The 12,538-nt window shown below is 41.3% G+C and overlaps 1 protein-coding gene across 1 annotated transcript in view; it reads right to left on the bottom strand.

Moving 5' to 3' along the window:
• Positions 1-12,538, bottom strand: part of LOC311246421 (amine sulfotransferase-like) — a gene marked incomplete at its 5' end in the record, with an annotated part of 48,417 nt that overhangs the window by 10,735 nt on the left and 25,144 nt on the right. The window contains one exon of the mRNA XM_084336578.1: positions 756-964. Coding sequence (XP_084192704.1) covers positions 756-964 — 209 coding nt within the window. The remainder of the gene's footprint in view (positions 1-755; positions 965-12,538) is intronic.

Below are 12,538 nucleotides of genomic sequence, written 5' to 3'. Positions count from 1 at the left end.
CAGGCTGTTTGACGTGGAAATGGGCAAAGACACAGCTCGTCACACGATTGGGCAAACGCGTCAGTGGCCAATCAGAGAGCGTCAGTCAGTGCCAATCAGAGAGCGTCTCAGAGAAATGCGGCTAGGTTTCGCAATCACGCCCCTTGCGTTGCCACTGTGTGTGCCACACTTCACCGTCCTCTGGAAACACCAGCTGACCTTTACTGGTGATTAGTTCCGGCTCCCAGTGTACACATGCGTTATTATTACCACAGTTATCAACAACTTAACACCCATTATTTCTTTTGAAAACCAGCCCACACAAAAGGTGAATGAAAGGAAGGAAAATGGAGAAGGAAATAGATAAACCGCTCGTACTGTATTCCTCTCATCCCTAATAATTATGAAACACCACATGTGAGCGGTTCATTCACAGACTTATCCGACTGGCGTTTGGTCCTCACCTGTTTTCTATCAATTGTCATTTCTGTAGGTTTTGTTAACACTTTCACTGCGACAATACAGAAGGTTAACCCTTTCACTGCCACACAACAAAGGGTTAACCCTTTCACTACCACACTACAGACGGTTAACAGTCTGTAGTGTGGTAGTGAAAGGTTAACCTTCTGTAGTGTGGTAGTGAAAGGGTTAACACTGATGATGGCTTTCAGTGCCGGTATTGTTTGTTTTGATCCTCACTACAACCAGTGCACCAGATGCAGTGTTCCAGGTTTGAAGCTGTGCACGCTTCTACTTCTCACCATCGGTGAACTAACCTTGCCCTTCTTCTGTCTCAGAGCGAGGGGCATGAACTTGTACTGTAGGTGGGAGACCCGTAGCCTGGGCGACTCTGCCGAGGCAAACCCCTGCCCACTGCCGATGAGCTCGATCCAAGGAACACTGTCAGAGTTCACCTCATCTGCTGTGGCCGTGACGTTACCCTTGGTCTCTAGAAGCCTGAGAATCTGCTGCATCCAGATAGTACCTGCCAATAAGAAGAAGATGAACATATAGGGCCATGGGTGTTGGAACCATTATAGCTGAAGGGGGTGGGGCAGGGCATGTAGGCAAGCCCACACACAGTGGCGTTTTTATATGTCACTTAAAAAAAAAAAAAAAAAGCTGGATCCGTAACATTGTCCAACCAATCCTCCTGGTTTTCATGTTCAAGCACCACCGGCGGCGGCGGGCTGTCATCATCGCGGTCTGCCTCAGAGTCAGAGTCATTCGTGTTGGTGTTGGGGCTGGGCTGTGGAGATGCGGCGGGCGTATACGAACAGGTGGCAGCCACTGGTGGTGGTGGGCCGGCTGAACTAGAGGCTGCCGCTGCCTCTTCTCTGTCGCTAGCATCAATAATAATAACGTTAGCATTCTCGTCCTCTCTGCCCACGGCGCCTGGCTCAGCCTCTTTAACGTTGCTGCTACTACTAGTGCTAGCCAGGGGGCTATAGGGAGATAGTCGGTATGCTTTGCCGAAGTAACGCGCTCTTTCTGTCCCTTTCCTGTTTAGATTTTAACTTAGCTCCGCTTTCCCACCCTTTAACTTTTTTATCCATGTTTTTTGAGTCTCATATGATCATACAGTACTACTCGAGTCTTAGCCTACTTGATCAACTTGCAAGTGCAATTCTCGCGGTCAGTGGTCACCTGACCTGACCTGACAGTGACCCCTGGACCTGGATGTCAGTGTCACGTAGACTCAACGTCTCTCACCCTCATTATCAAACAATCAATCATATTTTTATTTGCAATACAAAAAATGTAATAAAAATAGATAGAGAAGAGATGAGATGATACTAGTAGTCACTATAGATGCTGTGAAAGTAAACGTTGGATGAGGATCTGATTATATATATTTTTTTTTCGTATTTCTTTTATTTTTTTTACTAGTGTGTAGTGGAGGCCCCTAGTCACTAGGGGGAGCTCGATGATATCCGCTATCAGCACCGGCGTGTCTCTGCTGTCTGTCATGAATAATGATCCCAATCTGCCTCATTCGTGTCGGGGCTGCGTCTATTCTTTTACCAACGGATTTCCAGTTCCGCGTTCGCGTTCTGCGATCTGATTGGCCACTGACGTTTCTGGTGCGATCTGATTGGCCACTGACGTTTCTTAGGCAACTCTTTCGAAGTTGGTTAAGGTTAGAGTATGGAATCAGGGCTGGTGTTCTATCGCCCTGCTCTAAGACAAACTCTAACCTTAACCAACTTCGAAAGAGTGCCTAAGCTTAACCGGTGAAAGAAAGAGGCGTCACACGATTGGCGCTACCAGAAACGTCAGTGGCCAATCAGAGCGCAGAACGTGAACGTGGAACTGGAAATCCGTTGGTAAAAGTATTCAGGCGTCAGGGCTGGGATGTGGAGTTTTTTTTTTATTGCTGTTTTTACCTCAAACGGAAAACCTCAAACTCTTATGAAGAGGAGAAAAAATACTCAAGATTAGCCACTTGCAGACGGCTAGTTGATGAAATATTTTTGTTGACTAAATATTTTAGTTGATGAAATATGTTTTCATTTCAGTGTCACAGTATGACATCGATCTCCAAAATAAGAAAAAAATAAAAATAAAATGTGGGGCCTCTAGTGACGAGGGGCCTCCAATTTTTTTTTTAAATAAAAGTAAAAATAAAATAAAAATAAATGTGGGGCCTCTAGTGACGAGGGGCCTCAAAATAAATTAAATAAAGGTAAAAAAAAAAGAATAATTATAATTTGGGGCCTCTAGTGACCAGGGGCCTCCAAAAGGCCTCGAGTGACGAGGGGCCTCCAAAAAAATAAAAATAAAAGTAAAATAAAAAATTATTTGGGGCCTCTAGTGACGAGGGGCCTCAATTTTTTTTTTATGTTTTACATCAGATTATCACATTGCATCTTTACAACAGAATTCAAATCAAATCAAATTTATTTATAAGGCCCGACAACACACGTTAATGTCCCCATGGGCCGTACATGTCTTCTTTAAAGTCAAGAAGAAAACATAACAATAAGTCAAGAACAGAACAAGAACACCATAAGATCCAACAAATTTAAAATAAATGCAAATAAATGAAAGAATGCAAGCACTCCCAGACATACCCCATGCGAAGGTAAGGAAAAACTCACTAAAACCTAACAATAGGAAAAAATGCTCCACAGGCAGTGTGGAGGAGAGAAACCTTAGAAGGGCCATTCAAGGGGGGATCTCCCTTCTTAGATGTCGGTGATAGTAGTGTTGCAGACGGACAGTTGGTATTTCAACTCTGGACTCAGAAAATAGTTATTGCTCACATTATATTATAAACTTCCATCACAGTGTGTGTGTGTGTGTGTATGTGTATGTGTATGTGTGTGTGTGTGTGTGTGTGTGTGTGTGTATGAGAGAGAGAGAATGAAGGACACTTGCTTGCTGTGTGAGAGAGAGAGAATTAAGTACATTTGCTGAAATACAGTTGTTCTTAATTTTCTCACTTGCTATGTGAGAATGTTAGTTATTATGTTCTCAATGCCCCTTGCATTGTATGAGTTGTGTGGAAGAGTTTGCTAGTTCTAGTGCTACCCCTTTGTACATTGTGGCTGTCTCTGATAAAAGTTAACAATAAATAATGGTATTAGGAATACATTCGCCTCCAGCGTGAACTGTGCATAGCTGAATAGACTGTATTTTAACGTCGGTCATATGGTGGTACTGAACTAGAGGATAAAGGAAAATAGTCAAGATAGTAATCAAGATTCAAGATTTTATTATCATTTAAAATAAAGTAAAAAATAGAGCTGGCTCATATTATAACATATAAAACAAATGTGACCTGTATTAAAAATAGCTCAGATAAATCATACCATAAAATAATAAAAAAGTAAAAGACCAAACACTATAAAAAATATACAATATACACAACTAAAATGTACAAAATGCAAAAATGAGGTAAAAGAGGTAGTGCAAAAAAATAATTATGTCATGTTTAATTAAGTGTTTAAAGTAGTGGTGGGACTCGATAATTTTTTTTATAGAATTAATTCAAGACTTTATAGTTAATTAATCAAAATGAATCGCATTTTAATCGCATATCAATATTTGATGCGAAAAGCATAATTTGAATGCGATAAAGTCCCAGCCCTAGTTTAAAGTGAATGTTTAAATCCCCCTACTGTAACGGTGTGCTATAGTTCACCATTGCAAGTTCAAGTTTCAAGTTTCTTTATTAGTTGTCATACAGAAGTACAGAATACTTTTATATAAAATGCTTCTTTCTGTTTTGCTCCAGAGATTGTGCTAGATAAAAATAGATAAGTATAAAGTATAGTAAGTATAAATGCATGATCATGTATACATTTATTATATTATATTATTATGTATTATTATTTTTTAAGTTTAAATATCAACATTATCTGGCCATCCTCAGTAAATACTATCAAACTCCTCTGACCTCATCAACCAGAGATGGGACGGGCGCTCGCACACAGTCACACACAGAAAGGGAGAATGGCTTAATGCAGACTTAATGATTTTAGAATATTTCAGCTAATGAAGTTAAAATAACTATCCAGTTCATTTTTATAGTGTAACGTTTGGCTACTTGAGAGAGAGAGAGAGAGAGAGAGAGAGAGAGAGAGAGAGAGAGAGAGAGAGAGAGAGAGAGAGAGAGAGAGAGAGAGAGAGAGAGAGAGAGAGAGAGAGAGAGAGAGAGAGAGAGAGAGAGAGAGAGAGAGAGAGAGAGAGAGAGAGAGAGAGAGAGAGAGAGAGAGAGAGAGAGAGAGAGAGAGAGAGAGAGAGAGAGAGAGACTTATGCTCAGTCCGACTTGCGGAGCGCGCACTGCAGAAGCCTTATTATTCTATGCACACTGCCAGCCAGGCCTTTATGCGACAGATTAGATTAGATTCTACCACACACAGCCAGTCTCCCGTAGGTGTTCTTTGAGAGTGGATTTGAAAGTGGGTACTAGTGATGACTTCCGGTTCCGGTTCGAGTATGGAGTAGTCGTTGTGTGTAACAGCTCCGCTCCCGTTATTTATATTTTGCCTTTAAAAGCCTCTTTTTATACCCCCAATTAGTTTAAACCTGTACGTATATATCACCTAAGGTTTCCAACTAACTATATTGACTGAAAGAACCACGATGTCACAGAAGAAAAGAGAAAACGATCCAAAAAGAGATGACTGTTCAACCGACACGGAGTACCTTGCTAAGCTAATAGAAGGATCCCAGCTCAAGTTCGAAGGCACCATGAAGATAATGGAGAAGACCTTAACGGAAGGTTTATGCTCCCTAACCGACAAGGTTGACGATATCAAAAAATCTATCGAATCCAAAGTCAGGAAGCGGTTGGTGAACAGGCCGATTGTATAGTAGTAGTGGAAACCGGCTTGAATAATTGCACTGATAGATTCGCGGAGATAGAAGGAACCAACGAGAAGTTAAAATCTAAGATACTCGACCTCGAATACCGAGCCTGCAGACCTAATATTCGCATAGTAGGTCTAGATGAATCAGTGAGCTGCGAACAGCCCAATGTTACGTTTGCAGGAGTGTTAGTTGAAATTCTGGGATCGGAGACCCTCTCTACAACACCTGAATTGGATCAATGTTACAGAATTGGTGCCCGAAACAACAACAAACCTAGAGTAGTTATTGCTAGCCTACGTCAAATTGGAATAAAAGAAAAAATTATTCGAGAGGCACGGAAGAAGAATGGTAATCTGAAATACAAAGGGCAACCAGTCTATTTCTATGAAGATTACTGCCCCGAAGTTGTGGTACAACGGTCCCGTTACAAGACCGTGATGTCCCTACTCTACGGGCAAGGTCTCAGACCTACACTATGGTATCCTGCGAAGCTGTCCATTGTCAACAAAGACGGTGTGAGGATTTCTTTCTCCTCGCCTGATGAAGCTGAAACCTTCTTGAAGAACCAGAAGGACACCTCATCTAAGCGGGGAGGATATGCTATAGTATACTGTTTTTTTCTGAACACTTCGTTATGGCTTAAACACCAAACGGCGTCATATAAATTTTGATAACCTTGATTCATAAATAGGTTTACTATGTGACGCTGGATATCATCTAGATACTTTATTTTAATGGTTCGCTACATCTAGGTTGGGTAGATTAAAGTTAGCTCGGTTTAATGATCTATGATTTTTATGCAAGTCATTGTGTTGGGCCATGACTGGGACCTCCGGAGATTATTTTTTTATTATTATTTTGATGTTTTCCCCGTGTGTGTGCATTTGGAACATTGCAGAAGATACTAGAATATCAGACGAGCTGCTGCACAGCGCCCTCTCCTTATAGGATGGACTAATGGCACTTTTATTAAAATGAAATAGAATATTCTAGAACTTTAACATGCGTTCTGTGAATACACACACGGCTTAGGTCACCTCCGGAGGAAACAACAGTCTTCACAGCGGAACATCGCCCACCCCTGGCCTGGTGGACGAACTGCATATACGTATTTAAACCTCCTTCTTTTCTTTTGCAATAGTTCCATTGCCTTTCCTTTCTATTTCTTCTAGGTGTTTAAACTTAGCCAAGTTCTTTTAAGGTTTAAGTAAATGTACTCTACTCTTTGAGGCTTCTTTTATTTAGTTCCAATGCCTTTCCTTTCTATTTCTACGGTGTGTTTAAATTTAGCCAAGTTCGTATAAGGTTTAAGTGAATGTACTCTAATCTTTGAGGCATATTTAATTTTTATATCTCCTTTTTATTTAACGGGAGAGTGGCCAAGCCACTGATGATAATCTACTAATGGTAGAATTGATAGTTTTAGACCCTATGGCAATTTGCATAGGGGAGTTAAGGTTGAATTGCTCGATATGTGTATACCGGTTGTGTACTTTAAAGGGGGGGAGGGAAGTGGGAATAGGGGATTATATGTATGTGTATTTTATATGTTTGTTACTATGCTCAAGCTCGGCTCTCTATTATGAATTGCTACTCCAGACGAATTACACACAGGAATACTGCAACCTGTCTAGACTATGGCTAATTTAAATATCTTGATTTGGAATACAGGGGGTCTCAATATACAACATAAACGCAAAAGCGTGCTTACATGTATGAAAAGACAACAGGTTGATGTGGCTCTTTTAAGTGAAACGCACCTTTTATTGGCTGAAAATGTAAAGCTGGCGGATAAAATATATCAAAACATAAGCTACTCATCTTTTGGCACTAAATCCTGTGGTGTAGCTATAGTAGTGAAACGGAAGTTGAATATTAAATTGTTGGACGTATGGTCTGATGCAAATGGCCGAGTAACTATTGCTAAAATAGATTACTGTAACAGGAAAATCGCATTTGGTAGCGGCTTACGCCCCTAATCTTTCCGACGCTAACTTCTACGCTTCACTCACTAGAGCGATATTAGATCTCCCTGGGTATTCATTTATAATTGGTGCTGATTTTAATGCCATCTGGGATCCCTCGATTGATAAATCTAATCTCACCACATCCTATGACCAGAAACAGGCCTCTACTGCACGACAGGCCTGGGCCAAGGATACAGGAGTAAATGATCTGTGGCGATCGCTCAACGGCGCGAGAGTACTCCTTTTTCTTAGCAAGACACAGGACATTTTCTAGAATAGATTATGTTTTTGCATCCCCTAGACTATTTGATAGCTTTGACGTTGAATTGGGGCCCATTGCACTGTCAGATCACAACTATTTACTCCTAAAGGCTCATTCAGTAGAATGACATCCCGAGCCCCAAGATGGCGCTTTAACTTGACACTGTTGAAAAACAATGAATTCAATCTACAATTCAAAAATAAACTCAGTGAATTCCTGCAGATCCTGTGTTCGGTACAAGACCCCAGAACGTTATGGAGATCGGTAAAGGGTTTTATCAAGGAAAACACTACTGTCTTTGCCTCCAACCTCCGCAAGAAACGTCAATCCAAATTGGTAGAGCTGGAAGTGCTTCACTCTTCGTTGTTCTCCTCTTTACAACGCAACTACTCGTGTCAACTGGAGTCTCAAATTAAAGTGTTGAAAAAGGATATTAACTCCATTACTACTAGCTATGAAGATACGATCCAGTGAACAATTTGCTGATATCCCTGCCATTAACACTTTCAGTGCCACCAGGGGGCGCACGACTTAGTGCTTGAATGCCACCATCGGCGCCAATGTTAACGTTAATATCGCCTAATCTATGTTTTAAATTATGGCTATGTGTCTAATCTGCCCGTCGCTTATCAAATAATCATTTTCCAGTCAGTGTTGTCAAGGCAGATTGGTTTTTTATCGCTTCATTTCCGTTTGAGAGCATTTTGAAAAGCACCCGTTTTGAGGTGAAAAACAGCCCATTCTGTGATAATCGCCTTTTACTGGAATATTCCAGAACGTTGATATTTGTCGGCCTATTTATGAATCGTTTTCAAATAAACGCTAGATGATCAATAGTATACGTGCGCGCACGCACGTTTGAGGCGCGCGCTGATAATAGCTGCTTTCATTTCCTCGTCGATTTTACAGTGAAACCGCTTGAGCACATATCACAAAAAAGCTTATATCTTCATCAAAACGAGTCTGATTATCCTAACACTGATAACATAGATTCCTTAGCTGACATCAGATGGTATCCAACTGGTATATTCCAATTCCTGATCACCATTCGAAAAAATCGATAAGTGTATAGATCTAACGTGTATACAGTAGAACTCATGATCCGCGGGGCTCAGAGCCCCCTGAATGAACTCTGGTACTCCGGCTGCATGGGTGAGAAGTGAAATGTGGACTGGAATATTTTTTTCCCCCATCCATTTTCATTGAGTCCATTCCAAAAGGGTGATTTACCATCTGGGAGACGATAGGGGCGCTTTTTTCACATCTGATCGCCGGCGGCCCTTGGGTAGGCTAGGGTAGGCTCACGTGATGCAATATGATTTCAGATTGCTAAAAAAAAAATTATAATAATTCCGAGAAATCTCGTGAGTGGCTTTTAACGTAACTATCGTAAACACGAGATTAGCCGTGAGTGGCTCTCAAAGTGTTAAGGACCAACAGGGACTTGTTATTACAGACCCCAAAAAAATCAACGAGACCTTCTGTACGTTTTACTCCAACCTGTACAAGTCAGAAGTGATATTTGATCATAATAAACTGGATAAATGTCTAGATCAAATTAACTTACCTAAACTTTCAAAGGAAGACGCTAAATGGTTAGATGCACCTATTACACTAGAGGAACTTAGGGAGGCTATATCTGAATTGCAAAAGGGTAAAGCCCCTGGCTCATGTTGGGATGTAATTGGACCACTATTACTGGATATGATTTTATACTCAATCAAACAGGGGAACTTCTCCAGGGATGTCAATATGGCACTCATATCTATCCTACTTAAAAAAGATAAATACCCCACCGAATGCGGTAGTTATAGACCCTTAAGCCTCCTCGGAACCGATCTCAAGCTGTACGCTAAGGTACTAGCCATCCAACTTCAAAAACATATGACATCTTTAGTTCACCCTGATCAGACAGGCTTCATAAGAGGCCGCCTGATCACGGATAATATTAGACGGTTACTGCATGTGATAGACTCCAGCAAGGATGCCGTGCCTCCTATAGCTGTATTATCCTTGGAATGCGATGAAGGCCTTTGACAGGTTGGAATGGTCTTATTTATGGTCAGTACTTAGAAGGATGGGGTTAGGAGAGGGGTTCATTAATATGATCAAAGTACTATATACAGATCCATCGGCCATGATTTTAACAGGTAAATTCTGCTCCCCACACTTTCCTGTGTTGCGCTCGTCTAGACAGGGTTGTCCTCTTAGTCCCGGACTATTTGCTCTATCCCTAGAGCCTTTGGCACAGTACATAAGACAATCCCAGTCCATAGCGCCGATCTCAATTAAGGGAACACAGCATCACATTAGCTTATATGCGGACGATGTATTATTGTTCATGCAAAACCCTACCACCTCCCTACCTCATCTTCTCAAAGTAATAGATGATTTTGGCAATCTATCGGGATTTAAGATAAACTGGCCAAAATCGGCCTTCCTTCCACTTAATGTGACTGCGAAGGCTACCGCCCTCCCAACAAATATACCCATGGTAGAACACTTTAGATGTCTTGGAGTTGAAATATTCCCCACTATATGCCAAACGGTGAAGTATAATTATTCCGGATTCTTAGATAGGATCACAAATGACTTCGGCAGATGGTCAAAATAAAAAAACTCATTACAGGCCCGAGCATCAATAGTTAAGATGGATGTTTTACCCAGAATTAACTTTTTCAGCTCGATGTTGCCGTTACACCCCCCCCCCCCCCCCCCCCCCCTGTTGGTTACTGGCAAAAATTACACTCCGCTGTATATAAATTCATTTGGAACAACAAACCTCCACGAATAAAAAGATCCGATGCACAGAGAAATAAAGCCGACGGGGGTTTAGCATTTCCAGACTTCAACTATTATTTTAAAGCGTTCTCTTTAAGACCACTGATCACCTGGTTTGATTCTCAAGCATCTGTATCCTGGAGACCATTAGAGGAGAACATAGTGGCACCACATAGACTGCAGGATATAGTGTACACCAACTTATCAATTAAGCAATGCAACTCGAGATTTGGCCCTCTTATTACACATGTGATCCGGATATGGCGTGACACACAGAAAAAGTGTACAAACCGCCATAAATGGCACAGTCATTCTCCCCTATTTAATAACAATTTACTCCTTATTGCACAACAACCTATCAGATTTCCTAAATGGGAAAAGAAAGGCATACATACATTGGGGGATATCTTCGATGACCATGGTTTCTGCAGTTATCAAGATATATTTAACAAATTTAACCTCACCAGCTCCACTTATTTTTTCTATCTACAATTAAGAGCAGCTTTAAAGGCTCACATAGTCCCATTAAAGATTCCACTTGAGCACCACAGATTTTACAAATTCTTTTATGAAAAGGAGACATCGAGAGGCTTCGTCTCTGACTTTTATCGTCACTTACTTACGTCCTCAAATGAAATCCTTCCCCTAGACTCGGTTTGGAGGAAGGATATCCCAAACTTGGAAGTAGATTTTGATTGGGATGAAGTCTGGGCAAACGTACGGCTATCATCACGTAACCCAGATCACCAACAGATTAACCTTAACTTTGTTCATAGGACTTACCTGACTCCTAGACGTTTGCACCTAATGGGGCTCAGACAAGACCCTCGATGCTCCTTATGTTTAAATGGTGCTCTTGGTACATTTATGCATATGTATTGGGAATGCCCTCCTGTTAAAATATTCTGGGAAAAAGTAACCACTCAATTATCAGAATTTTTATCTCTGACCATACCTATACTGCCTTCTGTATTGTTGTTGAATGATGTTTCTCAGTTATCAACTTCTGTACATGTAAAAAGACTAATTTTGTCCGGTCTTACGGCTGCCAAAAAGTTGATAGCATCATGCTGGATTCAACCGGATAAAATGTGCCGGAAGGTGTGGGTTCTTACCTATCTCGATGTGATTTATCTAGAGATATCTACTGCACGGATTTTAGGTGTTAATGAAGCCAGCATAGCAATCTGGTTAGCTGTGGTGGAGAAGATAAAGGGAAGCATATGAACTTGTAATTTCTGATGTTAAATGGAATAGTGGATGTACAGTATAGTCCAAGAGGGGGTCCTGAGGGGGGGGGGGGGGTGGAGGGGGAGGGAAGGGGAAGAAAAGAGCGAGGAAGAGCGAGCAAGAGCACATGTATTGTATTGTATTTATTATTTGTATGTCTTTTAATCTACATTTATTTTGATTTAATTACTGGACTGTCATTATTGTTATTATTATTTCTGTCATTGTCCTGTGATTTATCATTGATTTTTACTGTTACTGTATTGTTTGTCTAGTTTTATGTTAAAAAAGGGAAAATAAAAAACATTTGTTCAAAAAAAAGTAAGTGGGTAGTGATTCACATTCCTTTACAGCTTTGGGTAGGGCGTTCCACATTGATGTGGCATAATTGCGAAACGTGTTTAGTCCCTTGTTTGAGCCGAATCTGGGTTTAACATGATTTGTGGAGCTCCCTCTGGTGTTGTGATCGTGGTATTCACTGACCTTTGGGAAGTATTTTGACATGTACATGGGTACCTTGGTCGTGTAGTGTAGCTTGTAGACCAGGCCCATTGCAAGTTGCTGTACTCTGTCGTCTACTCTAAGCCATCCTAGTGTAGCAGTCTGAAAATATTGTATATTATTCAGGACTGCTGACTGGTGTTTTATATTCCCTTTGTACACAAAGACATCATTGATATTCCCACGAGCAATGATATGAGTTTCTCTTCCTTCTATCGACTGAAGTATGGACTATACACAGTATCGCTGGACCATGATCAACATCCTTCCCTGTGTGACTAGTAGGCGGGACCAGCAGGGGGCGGTGTCCGACAGAGAGTGTTGGAGAGAGATGGAACGTGATATATGGGGGCGGAAGACGGAAAGAGAACCTCTTCGGCAGTGAACTTGAACAACGAACAGTCGCAACGGACGGGGGCTCTGGAGAGCCCTGTTGCTGAAGTTATGCCAGAGGGCCCCGTGGGATAGCAACGGGTGATAGGAGGTACTTGCTGGTGG

This window comes from Notolepis coatsorum (assembly GCF_963971535.1).
Source record: "Notolepis coatsorum genome assembly, chromosome: 19".
In the NCBI taxonomy this organism is placed as follows: domain Eukaryota; kingdom Metazoa; phylum Chordata; class Actinopteri; order Aulopiformes; family Paralepididae; genus Notolepis; species Notolepis coatsorum.
Note: the sequence above shows the minus strand (reverse complement) of the source record. Positions and strands in the feature narration are given on the sequence as shown.